The sequence below is a fragment of the Hemiscyllium ocellatum genome, chromosome 12 (genome assembly GCF_020745735.1).
Source record: "Hemiscyllium ocellatum isolate sHemOce1 chromosome 12, sHemOce1.pat.X.cur, whole genome shotgun sequence".
Lineage (NCBI taxonomy): Eukaryota > Metazoa > Chordata > Chondrichthyes > Orectolobiformes > Hemiscylliidae > Hemiscyllium > Hemiscyllium ocellatum.
Window position 1 is genome coordinate 33,070,385 of NC_083412.1, and position 16,581 is coordinate 33,086,965.

General features: G+C 37.2%; 1 protein-coding gene across 1 annotated transcript in view; it reads left to right on the plus strand.

Annotated features, from left to right (window-relative positions):
- cnksr2a (connector enhancer of kinase suppressor of Ras 2a) overlaps nt 1-16,581 on the plus strand; it is a 481,257-nt gene that overhangs the window by 279,357 nt on the left and 185,319 nt on the right. Inside the window, exon 10 of the mRNA XM_060832965.1 lies at nt 7,263-7,396. Coding sequence (XP_060688948.1) covers nt 7,263-7,396 — 134 coding nt within the window. The remainder of the gene's footprint in view (nt 1-7,262; nt 7,397-16,581) is intronic.

Here is a 16,581-nt window from a genome sequence, read left to right on the forward strand (position 1 = left end):
CTGACTTCAGTCCCAGAGGTCCACCATTCCCCAGCAACAGATATGGGTTAACAACAACAGTTACCATGGCAACACCACTTCGCTAAGGTATGACACTCCCTGAAGAAGAAACATCTGGAAATGAGCAGATACCAGACAAACAGCCAATAGGAATGCATGCATGTACAATAGGAGATATGCATGATTTAAAGACTATGCATTCATTGCATGCACAGAGACTAATGACCATGGAACTGACTAGAGTTAATACACAATTCTGATCATGAATGAAAGTTTTCTTTGTGATTGTGTATTGGGTAACTTGTAACAGTGAATGATGGTGCATGCCTTTTATTTTATAAAATGGTAATGTTGGGAGAAATGTAAATGTAACTTTAATGTATTGGCGGCCTTGCTGTGGTCATGTGACCACCTCCACTGCTTTATCTTTGTGTGCAGGCTGTAGCAGTGATTAAGCGTGCATCACATGGAGCACAGAGTTTCAAACAAAACAAACTCAGTTCAAAATTATGCCTCTGCATTTTGATTGTGCTGGGAAGAACTTGTTTAAAGTATTTAAATATGAATGTAGTTTTGCGTCTGAGGAAAGTTAGTTGTAGAGGGTAAATGCTATAAATTGTACTCAGTGGTCCACCTTTCTTCATTCATTTACACTAAATATATAATATATGTATATATCCCAAAGAAATGCTCTTGGTTAAATAACTTCAGGGTAGCCATTTTGCTGCACCTCTTCTGCTCTGTTGCAGAAAAGCTATTTGAATTGGACACTGCCCGAGGTCTTGGACAATCATTGAGAAATCTCTTGGCTGGTGGGGATGAAATCTATTACTGGCTACTATTTTTCATAAAGTAGATTGATAATTCTAACCTGAAATTCAATTTTGGAATTATATTATAGAGTTGCTTCATTAACAACTACACTGCAAGAAAACAGTAATATTGCACAGATTTGTTTTAAAAACATATTTTATTAAAGATGCAGATGAAATAGATTGCTAACTTTCAGGACAGTAACAATCTGAGTTATTAATGCACAATTATTTACAATTAACTCACTATGTACCTGAGTCTCTGCAATGCATATGAACGGCATTAACGTTTAAAGGCAGGATTGCTCTTGCAGACTTCCACATTACCAAAACACTATTCTGTACCAGAGATACATTTAACAACAGACCTCAGAGCTCCTAACTTGTTTTCAGGAGTTATCATTCATGGTAAAACTCAGCTTTGGTGTCAGAGCCTAGGGGAAGAAAGATTCCATTGGTTGCCTTGTTGTGGATCCATGCCTGAGGTGTGCTGCACCTATCGACGGTTCTATGGATCCATGAAGAATAATCTGCTCCAATCTCTGTCAAGATTCATCCTTTGCCAAATTCTCTTACAATAGTAGAAGTTCTTGAACAATAACCAGAGTCCCACAGATTCCAACTCTGGAGAAGATCACCATGTCCTGGATAGGTGACAGTTATCCAAACATCTATAGTAGATGTTGAAGTATTCCACACTGAATATCTCCCATGTATTTTTATGTGCGGTTGCATAATGAAGAGGCTTTAGATGTGAAATGATAGGAAAAAGGAAACGTAAAGTTGTAATGCTGGACAATGTCCCTGATCTCTGTATACTCACTCTCACACAGAAGGAAAGGTTAGCAACTCTTGGTCTCATATGACAAATTTGTTTCAGTTAGAATATCGTTATTATCTCTTCGGTAAACATATTTTTTAGTAAATAAAATACACATACAATATAGTACTTTTGATATCCAGAAAGAAAGCATTATCAGCTTACTATTTGCAGATTGTGGCTTTGAGTCCTGCTGCATAGCACTGATAGTAACATTAAATTTAGTGGTTTCTTCATTTTATTTACATTCCTTTCCTCATCCTGTTCACTTGGAAAGTTCTTTTCACAGTTCACCATCTCCTAGGTCATTGCCAACATTACACTTTACTGTGTTCCGCAGTGCCAAGTGTTTGGCCCTCTTTCTTGGCATGGAGGTGTTTTTCCACTGCTTCTGAGCCAAGCTACATGAGAGATTGTTACTAAAATATGAGTAATTATGAATTATACATTCCCATCATATCTCATGTGTAATACCAGACATCAAAGATCAATATCAAATCAATACCAAAAGAGAAAATGCTGGAAAATCTCACCAGGTCTGGCAGCATCTGTAAGGAGAGAAGAGAGCTGACGTTTCGAGTCTAACTGACGCTTTGTCGAAGGTTTCAGATTCCAGCATCCGCAGTAATTTGCTTTTATCCAATATTTGGTGATATTTGTTGCTGTAAATGCACTAGTGACTAATATATGTTATTATAATCCCAGACCAATAAATCACCAAATTTATTGTTATGATCCGAGACAAAATCACCTAATTGTGTTTTTGTTTGGTTGGGTACAATAGCTTTAACTTTTAAAGTCAGCAAAAAGTGAGATCCAGGGGATTTACCAAGAAGTAAAGTCTTAAGATTCTTCTATTTTGAATAAACAGCAATAAACTTTATTACATAATGATAAAACAGTAATACAATTGACAGGAGATGAATAACTTATTTCTAATATTCAGGATTAATATGTGGTCAATATTGATGTACTGTGTTCGAACACTGCAGATCACAAATCAAAAAAGCAAATGTGTTAAAGATAGATCCCATGGCTTTGTCACAAACTCTCCCTTGATATTAATGACACAGTGGTTCATCAAAACCTATTAAACTCTATGTGGGAATCACAATTTTTCACTTTTGCTGACCTGGCCTTAAAACTCACATTCAAAGAGGCATCTGTCATGTAATTAACTCAATGATGGCTCCTGTTCTGGTCAGTCACTCTCCTTTCCTGGTTCTGTGTCCCCTCAGCTCCAAAAGCTACATCCAGTACTTATTCAATGGTGCCATTCCAGATTTTCACCAATACCTATTTAACTGGACTCCTGCAGTGAATCTGTACTTCAGTTGCCTCTTCAGCAATACTGCTCAACCAAGCATTTTTGCAGGGAGTTTTCCTGAGCACCAGTTATGCAGGGCTCATCAACTGCTCTTGACATCTTACTGGGAGCCCAACTACACAAACTGCAGAGTTTGGTTGCTTTCCCTGTAATATAGCTGAAAATAATCCCTTCTAACATGGAGGGTGTATTTCTCTCTGTCTCACAATTCACTGATTTCAGTCCTTGTACGTAATGTTTTTCTTTGACCTGTGAATTGTCCTGAGTGAACTGATTAAAAATCTTGCAGGGCATCATTGAATGTTGCCATCTAGCAACTCTAAAAGTGTTGAATTTCACTCAGAATTCTTAGTCAGTGCAAGAAAATGGAATAACTGAGGGATTTAATCAAAATGTTGCTCATCTTGATTGATTGAAAAAGAGTAGAAGTGGTTTAAATTCTCCAAACCAGAGTTGACTCATTTCAATCTTTATGTTGTTATTAACATGGCTTTGAGATTAGGTGGCACAGTATAGTTAGTGTAGAGCTTTAAGCTTACAGGAGCTCAAGTTCAAATTCAGTCCCAAGTCAAATCATAAAAATCCTTTTTCTATCAGCTCCATTTATCATATGTGTAATGAGATTTGGCACTCTCAACTTATTTTCCATCCTAATAGACATGGGTCATTGCACAGAAATTGTTCCATATTGAATGTACAATTGGAAAGCTCACTCAAAGACCCTGTAGGGGTGGTTGTTATGAAAAATGGAAAGATTGATACTCAAAAATGGGTCATGTGGTGGAAATGATATTGCTAGTTCATAAAATTGTCAATTCCTCAAGGCTTGGGAAAATCAACTTCTTTCCCTATAGGGTTAATTGACTTGAAAAAAAATTGGTTGTTCCTATCCCTGATAAGGATTTCTGATCAAATTCACGATGAAAGTTTAATATGGTAAAAACATTTTGATGGTCTTTTGATAGCCGGATGGAGGTTCTGTGCCAATTATTAAATCTGCCCCTATTAAGTCAGTTATTGTAAAAGAGATCACCTCATCAATATATAATATGTTGTATGGTCTACCTCAAGAAATTTTATTTAACTAATCACCTGAGTGACTGAGTTACTGAGGAAATAAAAAAGGTGAAAGACATTGTCTTCCATTAGCTTATAATTAAACAAAACTATTTGAGACTGTGCTATATTCTGACTACTCCCAGATAATTGTTTCAGCATACAATCATTTTTCCCTGCCTCCTCTTGCTCAAACCGTTGGCACCTATAACATTTTCCAGTTCTGGTGAAAGACTTAAAGCATTAACTATTTACTTCCTCTATCTGTAGAGAATTTGCAGCATTAGCTGTTTTGGGGTAGCATGGTGGCTCAGTGGTTAGCATTGTTACCTCACAGTGCCAGAGATCCTGGTTTGATTCCAGCCTTGGGCGACTGTGTGCAGTTTGCACATTCTCCTCATGTCTGCATGAGTTTCCTTCCACAGTCCAAAGATGTGCTGGTTATGTAAATTTGTCATGCTAAATTGTCCATAGTTCTCAGGGATGTGTAGGTTTGGTGCATTAGTCAGGGATAAATGTAGAATAATAAGTTCAGGGAATGGGTCTGGGTGGGTTACTCTTCAGAGGGTCAGTGTGCACTTGGGCTGAAGGGCCTGTTTCCATACGGTGATGATTCTATGATGATACACCAGATTGCCAGCACTCCAAGTATTTCAGACCTTTGTCACTCCCATTTTAATTGAAGCAATTTTTATATAGTTAAACAGTTTGCATTTGGAAGAAGGAAGAAAGATCTTTGATTATGTATTGCTTTCAAATACACAGGATATTCCAAAGTTCTTTACAGCCAATTGAATGCATCCATTTGTTGAATTGTAAACATGGTTTTCATATTTGTACAGAGTAGCTCAGCCTGCCTGGAAGAGCTCTTGCTTCTAGGCTCACTTATTGTCACCAGGGATGAACTTCATGAGAAGCAAGCCTGTTAAACAATGCCTTTCAGAGCAGTAAGCATGCAGGTGGTCGACATTGGTCAATTAGGCCACCTTATTCATTTCTATTTCCACTGTTTTTTAAAAATGTATTCATGGGATGGCTAGGCCAGGACTGATTGCCCATCCCTAATTGCTCTCAAGGAGGTGTAATTGAGCTACCTCTTGAATGACTGCGATTGATGTGGTGTAGGAAGACCCACAGTACTGTTAGGAAGGGAGTTCCAAGCTTTTGACCCAGCAACAGTGAAGGAATGGCCAAGAAAGTAGTCTGACATTGTGGTTTCACCAGTTTGACACATCATTTATAGATGCGGGGTGCTGCTCTGGCTTACCCTTCTGCACTGTTCAGTGAACCAGGAATGATCCCCTGGCTTAATGGTCATGGTAGAGTGGTGGAGGGTGCCAGGGTGGGTTGGGGTGTGGGAGGTGCCAGGCCACAAGCTTAAAGACTGTGATTAAATCTTTAAATTCTGCTTCTGATGGCCCAAAGCACCTTACGAATGCTTTGTTTCAAGCTGTTTGAAATGTCCCAGCACTGCCATACACAGATGTACCTGCGAGAGATAAATTGGTGAGGATGAGGTCATGTAGGCTTTTCCTTCTCGTTGGTTCTTTTACTACCTACCTCAGACTCAACCTCAAGCTGTGTCCTGTGACCAGCTTGACTGCAGTGGTGCTACTGAGCCACTGTTTGTGATGGTCATTGAAATCCTCCATCCAGTGTATATGCAGTACCTTTGCCCCTCTCAGTGCTTCTTCCAGGATGGTGTTCAACAATAAGGAGTACTAATTGATCAGCCAAGGGAAGTAGGGCAATGGGTGGAAGTAAGTTCTCCTCAGTTGAACATTACTCATAGGGTCTGGAATCAAAGTTGAGGACTCCCAGGGAAACTCAGTCCTAGCTGTAAACCACAATGTTGCTCTTCTGGTGTGTCTGTCCTTTAAGTGGAGAGGGCATTATCCAGGAATGGTGGTATCCGAAACCTTGCCTCTAAGTTAAGATTCAGTAAAGCATGATTATGTTTCATTCCTAATCTATTGGGACATGTCTCCAAATTGTGGCACAAGTCTCAGAAGCCAGAGAAGAACATTTTATCAGTAGGTCTCATTTTGCCGTTCTTATTTCCAGTGCCTAGGCGATAGCAGGTGGTCTGTTCAATTTCAGTACTTTTATTTGCATTAAGTGTAGTTTGCCGAGTCTTATCAGAGGACAGTCCAGAGTCAACCACAATGCTGTGGTCTTGGAGTTGCCTGTTGGCCAGATAAAGTAAAGAAGGCAGATTTCCTTCCCGAAAGGTCAACACTATTGTGACCATCATTACTAGATTTTTTAAAAATTCCTCATGTATTAGTTGAATTTACATTCAGAGTTGTTACGATGGAATTTGAACCCACGTGCTCAGGGTATTAACCTGAGTCTTTGGATTATTAGTCCAGATGCATTACCACAACACAAGCACTGCTCACAACACTTTGCCTTCACACATCAGAAAAGTTATTATGATGAGTACTCACCCTTGGTCGTCTTACGACATGCCTACATATATTATTGACAGTTGACTGTCTCTTCAGTCTATTAACTGACTATAAGAAGATATCCATGGTATATCAGAGTTTGCTGTGTTTCTGGCTGCAAAAAACGTACTTCAGATATCAGAGACAAATCTCGTAAGTTAGGAGCACGATACAGATTCTGCCTTTCGTTGTTCAGTGCTTACAGGCTTACAGAAGGTGGCATCCTTACTAGAACTTAATTGATAGGAATCGCTTCTCTTCTGAATTTCACCCAGTTTAGTTTTGTACCTACTAACAGGAAATGGTTGACAATTAATGTGCCATATCAAGTGCATACTGAGATGATGATTAGCCCTTGTTAACATATTAGGAGAGAGCTGGACAACATCTGAAACCAGAGACCTTTGAGTTAGAGAGAGGAGGAGGAAAGTTAGTATGGTAGAGGATGGGCTTGTCGAAACCAACATCTCCTCAAATTGACTTGTTAGATCAACTCATGAATAGCAGTAATTGCAAGATGGTACATCGTTTATTGCTCCATACTGATATAGTTTTGTAAAATTGATATTATGTCCTAACTTAGATTAATGTTTGAATCAGATGTTAGTGGCACCTGGTCATACTATGTCATAGTTATCATTTCTGTGATGATAAAAAAGTAGTTCCACGTGTTTTTATGTTTTTATAATAAAGTAATTGTCTTTTATGACTTGACATCAGTTAATATTAAATTCTGTTGAAATCAGAAATGTGATCTTACCTGCTTACCATGCTTTTTATGTCTTTATTTTCCGAAGCCAATTATCCCAAAAAGTCCAACTGGTAGTGTTGCCACGCCAACCGGTACTCTCTGTACACCTACAAAACGAGATAGTTCTGCACTTCAGGATCTTTTCATCCCCCCTCCTCCATCAGAGCCATACACTCCCAGGTAATCATTTGTTCTGATTGAAGTGTTTCATTTTATAAATAGACGTAACTGTTGTAATAGATGTTCCTGTGTATAACATTTGATGAAATGTCTGATAGAGTATGATGCATCAATGATTCATCTGATGCACTTCAATTTTATTCATAGCTAATACCTTGACACAGTGTACTCCTGTTAAATCTAGAACTGATTGTCTATAAATTTTCTTTGCATCTACGAAATCGCAGTGTTGCGCAATGTGCTGCCATACAAAGCCACTTATTGAACAGATGTGTATTTCAAATACATGAGTCTTGAGAAAACTTCAATGGTGTGGAATGTTACTTGCTGGTTAAAGTGTACGCAGAACAATGGATTTTGGTATTTGTTAGGATTGGCATGTAAAGTTTTCCTTATGGTACACCAAAACTAATCTCAGTCTGATGGAAATCTTTGTAAATTCAGATAATTTATGACTTTTGATTGAAATTTATTCACTTTAATGTGATCAATATTATGTTGTTCCTATTTCATCTATAGTCAATACTGTAAAGATCAGAAATTCAAATCAGGACACTATGAGCGGAGAATGTTCTGACATAGGCTTTCACTCAGCTGAACTCGCAAATAAATCCAGTGATTAAACTGAAAACTTGTCTCCAGCAAACGCATCTTGATGATATTTGGTGCCAATTAAATCCTGTACAAATGAAGGAGATTGAAATCATTTAGAAATTTTGCAAAACATAAGAGCATTTAACAGGAGTTCACAGCTAAGTGTTGGGAATTAACTGTAGTAATTATGATGGAAATCATGCATGGCTTTACAAAAGTGTTAGGTCTTCAATATACAGTGGTACCAGAAAAAAAAACAGTTGATAATTTTCATTGAAGTGATATATTACTAAAAATAAAAGAATTATAACAACTAAAAAAAGCCTTTAACTAGGATTATAGTTAGAAACACGTTTACTTAAAAGAAACCCATACTGCTATAATTTTGGGCATACTTACTTTAAAATCAATATTTGGTGGTGTAGCATTTGTTTTAAGGAGCTTCCTACAGCCATTTCATCATTGAACTCTTTAGTTCTATTATGTAAAATGAGTGTCAGTGTTCCTTTTATATTCTGTTGTATTTCATTTTTGAAAATATTAGTATTAATTTACAGACTAGATTAACTATTTTCAAGTATATTTACCATACATCCTTCACAGTCCAATTCTTAAAAGATATGTTGTTTTGGATGCATGTCTTGTTGCAGGAGTATTGACGAAGATACAAGTATGTGAATTTTGCTGATGAAGGAAACACTTCATCAAAGGAAACACTTTTCCATTAGCAGGACAGATGCAAGAATCCCAAATTTCAAAGGGGTCATATATCATGACAAAAAGAGTGCTGATTCATTGACAAATTCACACTGATTAGTCAACATGTTGCCATGGAGAACATACCTAGGAACCATTGTCATGTAAGCTTTCGTTTCATTCAAGAGAAAAGGTGCAATTGCTAGACATGCAGAGCACTGGACCCTACATAGGAATATACGTGCCTGCGAGTAATTGAGCCACACTACAAGATTGACTGATAATCTTCAATCCTAACATCTCAGGATTGTTCAGCATATGCTATGACTTGTGGAATCATGTCAAACTTTTGACATTATCTTCTGTAGGGTGTAGGTTTGCTCACTGAACTGTAGGTTTGATATCCAGACGTTTCATTACCTGGCTAGGTAACATCATCAGTGGCGACCTCCAAGTGAAGTGAAGCTGTTGTCTCCTGCTTTCTATTTATATCTTTAACATATAAATAAAAAGCAGAAGACAATAGCTTCGCTTCACTTGGAGGTCGCCACTGATGGTGTTACCTAGCAGGTAATGAAACGTCTGGATATCAAACCTACAGCTCAGTGAGCAAACCTACACCCTAAACCTCAACCTGAGCTGCGAACCTTCACAAACCTTGCATTATCTTCTGTGTTTTGCAAGCACAGGCTGATTAGGTAGAGTGCATTTTCCAAAGCAATGTCTTAACCAATTAGTGTTGGCTTGCAAAGCAATCAGCACCCTTTATTCATGCAATATAATTTGTTGCTCCCTTTGAAAGTTGGCATTCTTATGTCTGTCCTGGTGAGTACAGAGGGAAAAGCTTCAACAGCATTTTTTTTTAGTAGTACTCAAATTCTTTGCTAGCAACTATATTTTAATGCTCTCAGTGTATTTCTGAGCAATGCTGCCAAACTTTGGAGCTTTATTCACTATGTTTCAAAGAAGACATCCAGCTGTGATTCTGCCAAGCTGTTATTTCTTTAGTCTGTCTGCAAAATTTCTAACAAATAAATTTGGGCTTCCCTGTGTAATTTGAAAAATGCTGACTTTATTTCAGTATTACTTTCCCTCAGTGTTGACCTGTGCCCAGCTACCATGCTGTAGTGTCTACTCTCAAAAACCTTGTTTAAAACTGTTTGTGAGCTTTGTTTAGGTGAACTTTTGGAGTTGTGGTTTTATTGTTTTGTTCGGGGATTTTACTCAGTTGTTTTCAGTTTTTCTCCCTGTTTGAGAAGAAGGGTATGATGAAATTTCATTCATTGGGTAATACCTAGTTTAAGGTGGAAGTGGGCAAGAGCATAGGTTTCCAAGCTGGATTTGAATGTAACAGCTAATGGAAATTATGCCATTGAGCATTCACAGTGACTTAAAGTCCTGACAAATTAAATAAATACTGAAGCCGTTGCTTCTTATACAAATTTCAGTTATTTATTAATAGCAGTAACTTCACAAAAATAATTCCCAAAGTGTGGGTAGTTTCTTTTAAATGTTCCAGATGTTACGTAAGTTAATTTGTGGGTGCTTTATATGTATGACTTTTTTTACAGAAGGCTGGGAGGTTCCAGTATCTCTAGAATTAACAGGTAAGTCCCTGTGAGCTGTGTCTGTTCAATAGCTGTGATCCAGTGATTGATTTGATTGGATTTTAGAGCAGAAAGGTAGAATGTTTGCAAGTAAACTTGCTTAAGTATAAATTCACACAATGAAGGAACTCTTTAATTTTGTGTTTCATTGTAGTGCATTGGAAGAGTGCGTGTATGGACATTGTGTAAGTGGTGATTAGGATGTGTTCATGAATGGAGATGATCTGGATTTTGAGGTTACTATAGGAGTAAAATCCACAGGTTAAGATGAGTTCTAAAGGCAGAGATGTCACCTTTGCTGTCTTGCAATTGGAGGCACCGAGTTTTTCAGAGATATTGAGGTGTCTAAAATTTATTGACAAAATGACAAAAACATTTGTATAGACTTTGTTTTGGTGAAAAATCTGGAGCCCAAACCAGCAAGTTGGCATTTTTGTAAGGGTAACAGGTGAAATTATGATGCAGTATTTCTTAATACTGTAATGAATTCAGACTCTGAGCAAACTCAAGTGAAAACTTCATACAATTTTTAATATAAAACCCAGCTTTTCCACCATTAATGCTGCTAATTTCATATTTTGAATAATTTGCAAACACAAAGCATTACGCAGCTGGAATTAAATTTTGACAGGAGAATGCCCATAAAATGTGTGAACATTTTTCTATGTAGACATCTTCCGTAAGTCATGAGTTTCATTTTGCATCAGCACTCCAACAGGAGAATCTATGATTCTGCTTCCAAAGGATTTGTTTTGATCTACTTCAGGGTTAATTTTATGATTACAGATCTAACTTTCCTTGCACTTTACATAAATCTGTTTCAGTGATACATCCACACAAGCTTGGTTATCTTGCTCTAGCGGTTCATGCCATTACTACATATTTCATCTTGTTTGATAGTTATTACCTTGCAACTTAAAAAAGGAACCCCTTTAAAATGAAAACATTTTCAAAGTGTCAGCTCAGATGGTAGCATTTTCATCTCTCAGTTGGAAGGCTATAAGCTCAACCTTCATTCTAGTATTTGAGAATGCACATACAGATGAAATTTCATTACAAAACCATTTCTGTAGTGAATTTCTTTGGGCAGAACATTAACTTACCTCTTTGTTCAGCTGGAGGTTGAAAGTGGTTTAAGGAGTCTTTCTAGTTTCCCTGCCAAAGATCTTCCCTTGGCCATGAAAACGAATCAAAACAAATCTATTGATCTTTCATTTGCATCCTAGTCATTAATGGTATTAAAAATAGTTTCAGAGTGATATTATCAATTATTCCACGCGACATTGTGACTGCCATCAACCTGACAACAAAACTGTTATATGTGGAAGACAACAGTTTGTCACTGTTGTCAGCTTACAATGAGATATATTGAGTTGTTGTGGTACTGAAGTAGTTTTGTATGTAGTGCATAGAAAGTTTTACCAGATAACATAAGACAGTAGCCCTAAAATAGTCTAAACTTATAATTTATTTTCTTATATGTTCAAATTACTGAAGAAAATTCATAGTTTCCCACACCAGTTAGTTATGTAACATTGTTAATATCTAACCTTGAAGCCTATGTTATCCAGAGATGGCACTGCTAAAGTCTCATTTAATATCCCATGAGTACTTGATCATACCAGTCTGTGACTGTGATTGGGCAGGTTCCAACATGCATTTATAAAAGTGAAATTGTGCTTGATGAAGTCTCCTGGAGTTTCTAAACGTCGTAATTAACAATGGATAAGAGGACTCCGTGGATATAGTTGATGTAATTGGATTTTCAAGAAGTAATCAATAAGGTGCCACACAAGATGTTATGAAGTAAAACAATGTTTGATGGGATTGGGGAAACTATTTTGGTGTGGCTTAAAGGTTGGTCAATGGACACAAGTCAGAGTAGGAAAAGAAAGGGTCATTTTTTTGTTGGAAGGTTGCATCCATTGTGGTACTACAGGGAAAGTGCTCAAGTCTCAGCTATTTCCAACTTATATTAATGACTTTGTTATGGAAATTCAGGATAGTCATTTTCAGATAATGAACAGTTATTAGAGAAGGTGATCTGAAAGACAGATTCAAAGATGCTGCAAAGCATTATAGACTGTTAAGCCAATGGGCAAGATAATGATACGTGGACTATAGTATCTTGACGTGTGAGGTTATCCACTGTGTTGGGAACAATAGCAAAACAAGATATTGGTGAAAGGCTGGGGAAATTTGGTGATGGTAGAGACCTGGCTACGAGAGAAAGGAATCTAAGGAAGTTAGTTTGCAATTAAGGCAAATAATTGGGAGACTAAATGGTATGTTAGCCTCTATTACAGAAAGATTGGAATATAAAAGTAAAGAAAGCCTACTCCAATTAGTTAGGGAATTGGTGAGGCCGACCTCAGGTATCATTGAAAGTTCTGGTCTCCTATGAAAGGAGTTATCTGTTTTTCTTAGAGGGAGTGCAACAAAGCTTCAACAGGCTGACTCCTGGAATGAAAGGATTGCCCAAAGCTGAGAGGTTGAGTAAACTAGACTTATGTTTTGTAGAAATTTACAGAGTGAGAGGTGTCCTCTTTGAATTGCGTAATATCAATAGAGGGCTTGGCAGTAGATGCTGGGAAGCTGTATCTGCGACCCTAGGGAACCTAGCACTTGAGGTAATAAACTCATAATATAGTTTGGCCATGAGGATTGAGAAGACTACACATTTACTCATTTTTTCAAATTCTTGACATCAGAGAGGAGGTGATGTTCACTTGTTGAGAATATTCATGATAAGAGATGAATAGATCAGTAGATACTTAAGAAATGAAGAGATGTGGGGCTTGCAAAAAGGTGGAGTATTTATAAAAGATCTGCCATGGTCTTATTAAACAAGAGGGCTGAGAGGTTTACCTATATAATGGAAGAATATCATGCTTAAATTGATTTACTGTTCACATTATCAGTGCTCTTCAATATTTTATAGATGTAAATTACATGCCTTGTGAGTCTGTTGAAAGCAGAGTTGCACCCTTATAATTTCTAGTGAAGATGGAGCTCCAGATTGAATCTCCTTCCAGTTCAGCATGTTAACTTCACATTGAAAGCTGAGTAAGGTCATAAATAGACAATGGTGACAGAATAGTGTGAAGTATTTTTTTCTGAGGCTAAAGTAGATTGCAGCCCATTGTGCTAATCCTACTCGGAATGGTGGGTACAGATAAAGGATTACTTAAGTGTAAATAAAGTCTGACCCTGACCCCGACTTCACCCTGATAAGCACAACACCTCCAAAAAAAGGTGTTAAACAAATTCATTTTTATGATTCTGGATTCTTATGGGAAAATAAGGAAGAGAAAACTTTCAAATGTCACAGTGTACCTACATTCCTACATTAATGCCATGCAGAGACTACTTTTTCAGTTTCTCCCATTGTGGGTCCAATGCATTGATTTTGGAGATTATCCCCGAAACCTGGGCAATAGTCTTCAAAACTATTCTTTTAAGACAAAAGATAATCCCATCTAAAATCTCTACTGTGCTAAACTCCTATACCATTGACAGGTTTATTTTGTACCTCACAGAATCAGTGGCAAACAACTGGTGGCCAGCATTTAGTTAGCTCTAAAACATTCAAGGTTTCTAATTTATTCTAAACTTAACAGGCCAGAGAAAAAAGAAACATTCTGTGAGTGAAGTACCAAATGTATGTTTTTCATGTCCACGTAAAGTGAATCCTGTTCAGGATGAAGTGCTCATATTTGTTTTCTTCTAAAATAATTCTTCATAAAATGGTGCTCTGAAGTGTGAACTAGCTATTGCCAAAGATAATTGACCATTGACCTGAACTCCAAAGCAATAGTTTTTGCCTAACTTTTGCCTGCAGGAACTTGGGTAAGACTAAAAGATGTCAGAGTAGAAATAGGCCATTCAGCCCATTCAATCTACTCTGCTCTTCAATAAGGTCAAGACTGATCTGATAATCCTTGTCTACACTTTCCTCACTTTCTCCATAACCCTTAATTCCCTTACTAATTTAGAATCTGTTTGTCTCAGCTTTGAATATACTTAATGATCCAGCCTTCAATGGTAAAGAACTCCATATACTCGCTCCCCACTGACAGAAGAATATGCTTGATCATATTATATATTCCTAAATGTGCTGCTGTTATATCCTTTATAATAGACAAACATTTTCCCAATTATGGATCTTAAGCTGACATACTTATAGTTGCCAGTTTTTGTCTCCATCCCTTCTCAATAAAGGTATTACATTGGCAGCCTTCCAATCCTCTGGAACTTTTCCATGGTCTAAGGATTCTTGGAAGATTATGACCAATGCATCCACTGACTCTGTAGCTACTTCCTTTGGGTGCATGTATACAGGACAATGCAATAGTCTTAGCATTGTTCTCAACAATTCTCAAGCATTTTGAAGAGGCATGTGATGCAAGTCCGTGTAAATATCCGTAACATCAATTCAGTTATAGTAACTTCTCAGCATTTTTATTTAAAGTGAAGTTTTTTGATGAACATAGTGCGGGGTGGCATTTCTGGGATGCAGTAATTCTCCAATTAGATCATCTAATGTTAGAGTCACCCATTTCTGGTTAGCTTTGTTATCATCTGAAAGCCCCTTAACCTTGTTTGCAATTGCTCTTGGTGGAAACCTAGATTTAACCTAGGTTTTTAATATTTCATAATAGATTATGAAGAGTTATGCTACATATAGGAGCACAATGGAAAATGAGTGACATTGAATAGAGCACATTTTGTAGTGGTGGAGGACATGATGCTCCACTTAATTGTACAAATGCAAATTCTTAAAAGGACGTTACACACCTTCTGCCTCTGGGTAGTGCTACCTCTGGGATTAACTCAATTGTATGTGGAAGATAACTTGGCAAAGCAAAGCTCACTTTTCTCTCTCAAAAAGCAGTTGCAATAGAATCTCTCATTTATGATATGTAATTTGCAATGGAACTGTGGTCTCTCTCAATGGAAAGAAATTTGTTTTAATGGCACCACTTCAAACAATTTCCTTGAGATGTGGGCAGGACAATGGGCTGTTATCTGTATAGCCCACACTACATTTGGCAATATATCAATATAGAATGTCACATAGGACCACTTGTGATACTGCCTGTCCCCAGATAATCACCATAGTTTACATAGTGGCGCAAGAAATGGCACCATGTGAATAAATTTCTCCACCATTGTTTCATTGGAGGAGCATTTGAAATGCTAAGTACACTAGATTTTAAATAACTTTTTTACAACACGTAATTTTAATCATGATTTGGAGGTGCCTGTGTTGGACTGGGGTGTATAAAGTTAAAAATCGTACAACACCAGATTATAGTCCAACAGGCTTATTTGGAAGCACAAGCTTTCGGAGCGACGCTCCTTCAGATTGAATCTTAAACAAGTGGTTTATTAGTTGTCTAAAGGTTCAATTGTTACAAGATATTTACCCAGGTAAAATTCTTCTAAAAGTATTTTTCAGGGTATTAAAATCAAGAAGCTCATTTATTCATCAAACGAAGATTAGGGATAAAATGTATCCCTGATGACCTTTATGCTGCAGGCCGCCTTCTTCAATTTTTGAAGCACTTTTCTCAGAAGCTGAACACGGAAATGCTTCAGTGCCCCTTCAAAGTCTGCAAACAGTAGATTGGCGTGAGGCTTACAAAATTTAGTGCCATCTGAGCCAGTCAGTGAATTGGCAATTAACATTTTATAGAACCTGCCAAAAAAAACCCACTGCTGGCAAAGATTAAATTTTGCCATTGCAAAGCTCCAAGATCGCAACTCTCTTTTGAGCCAGTTAGAAAAATCTACATTTTGAAAGAGAAGGGAAGCAGGCAAGGTCAAAGATACAAAACGAGAAGTAAATAAGATTTCCTTGCATTTTGCTACTGCGGATTGCTATCTCACACAAAACAACAACATTAGCTCGAGACTAATGTAAAAACTAGTTTGAACATTATTTACAAATAAGCCTTCCAGAACCTTCTAACAGATTGTCTTTCTTTGGAAATCAATTACAACAAGAATCATTCCAGCTAAATCTAAATAACTGATTTCACTATACTATTTATGACATTAACTGCTCAGTGATTTCTGACATGATTTGAATAGGATTAAAATTCATTAGTTTATTATCTTGAAAGTAACCTGTGCATTTTCAGTGTTTATGACAATTCCACTTTCAGAGTGTATTATCAATTAATTGAAAAGAGTGGTAAGCCTACAAATTCATATGATCTATCACTATGGCATTCAGTCCATGAAGCTTCCAGCTTCAATCCCTGATATGTCTTCAAATTGGTT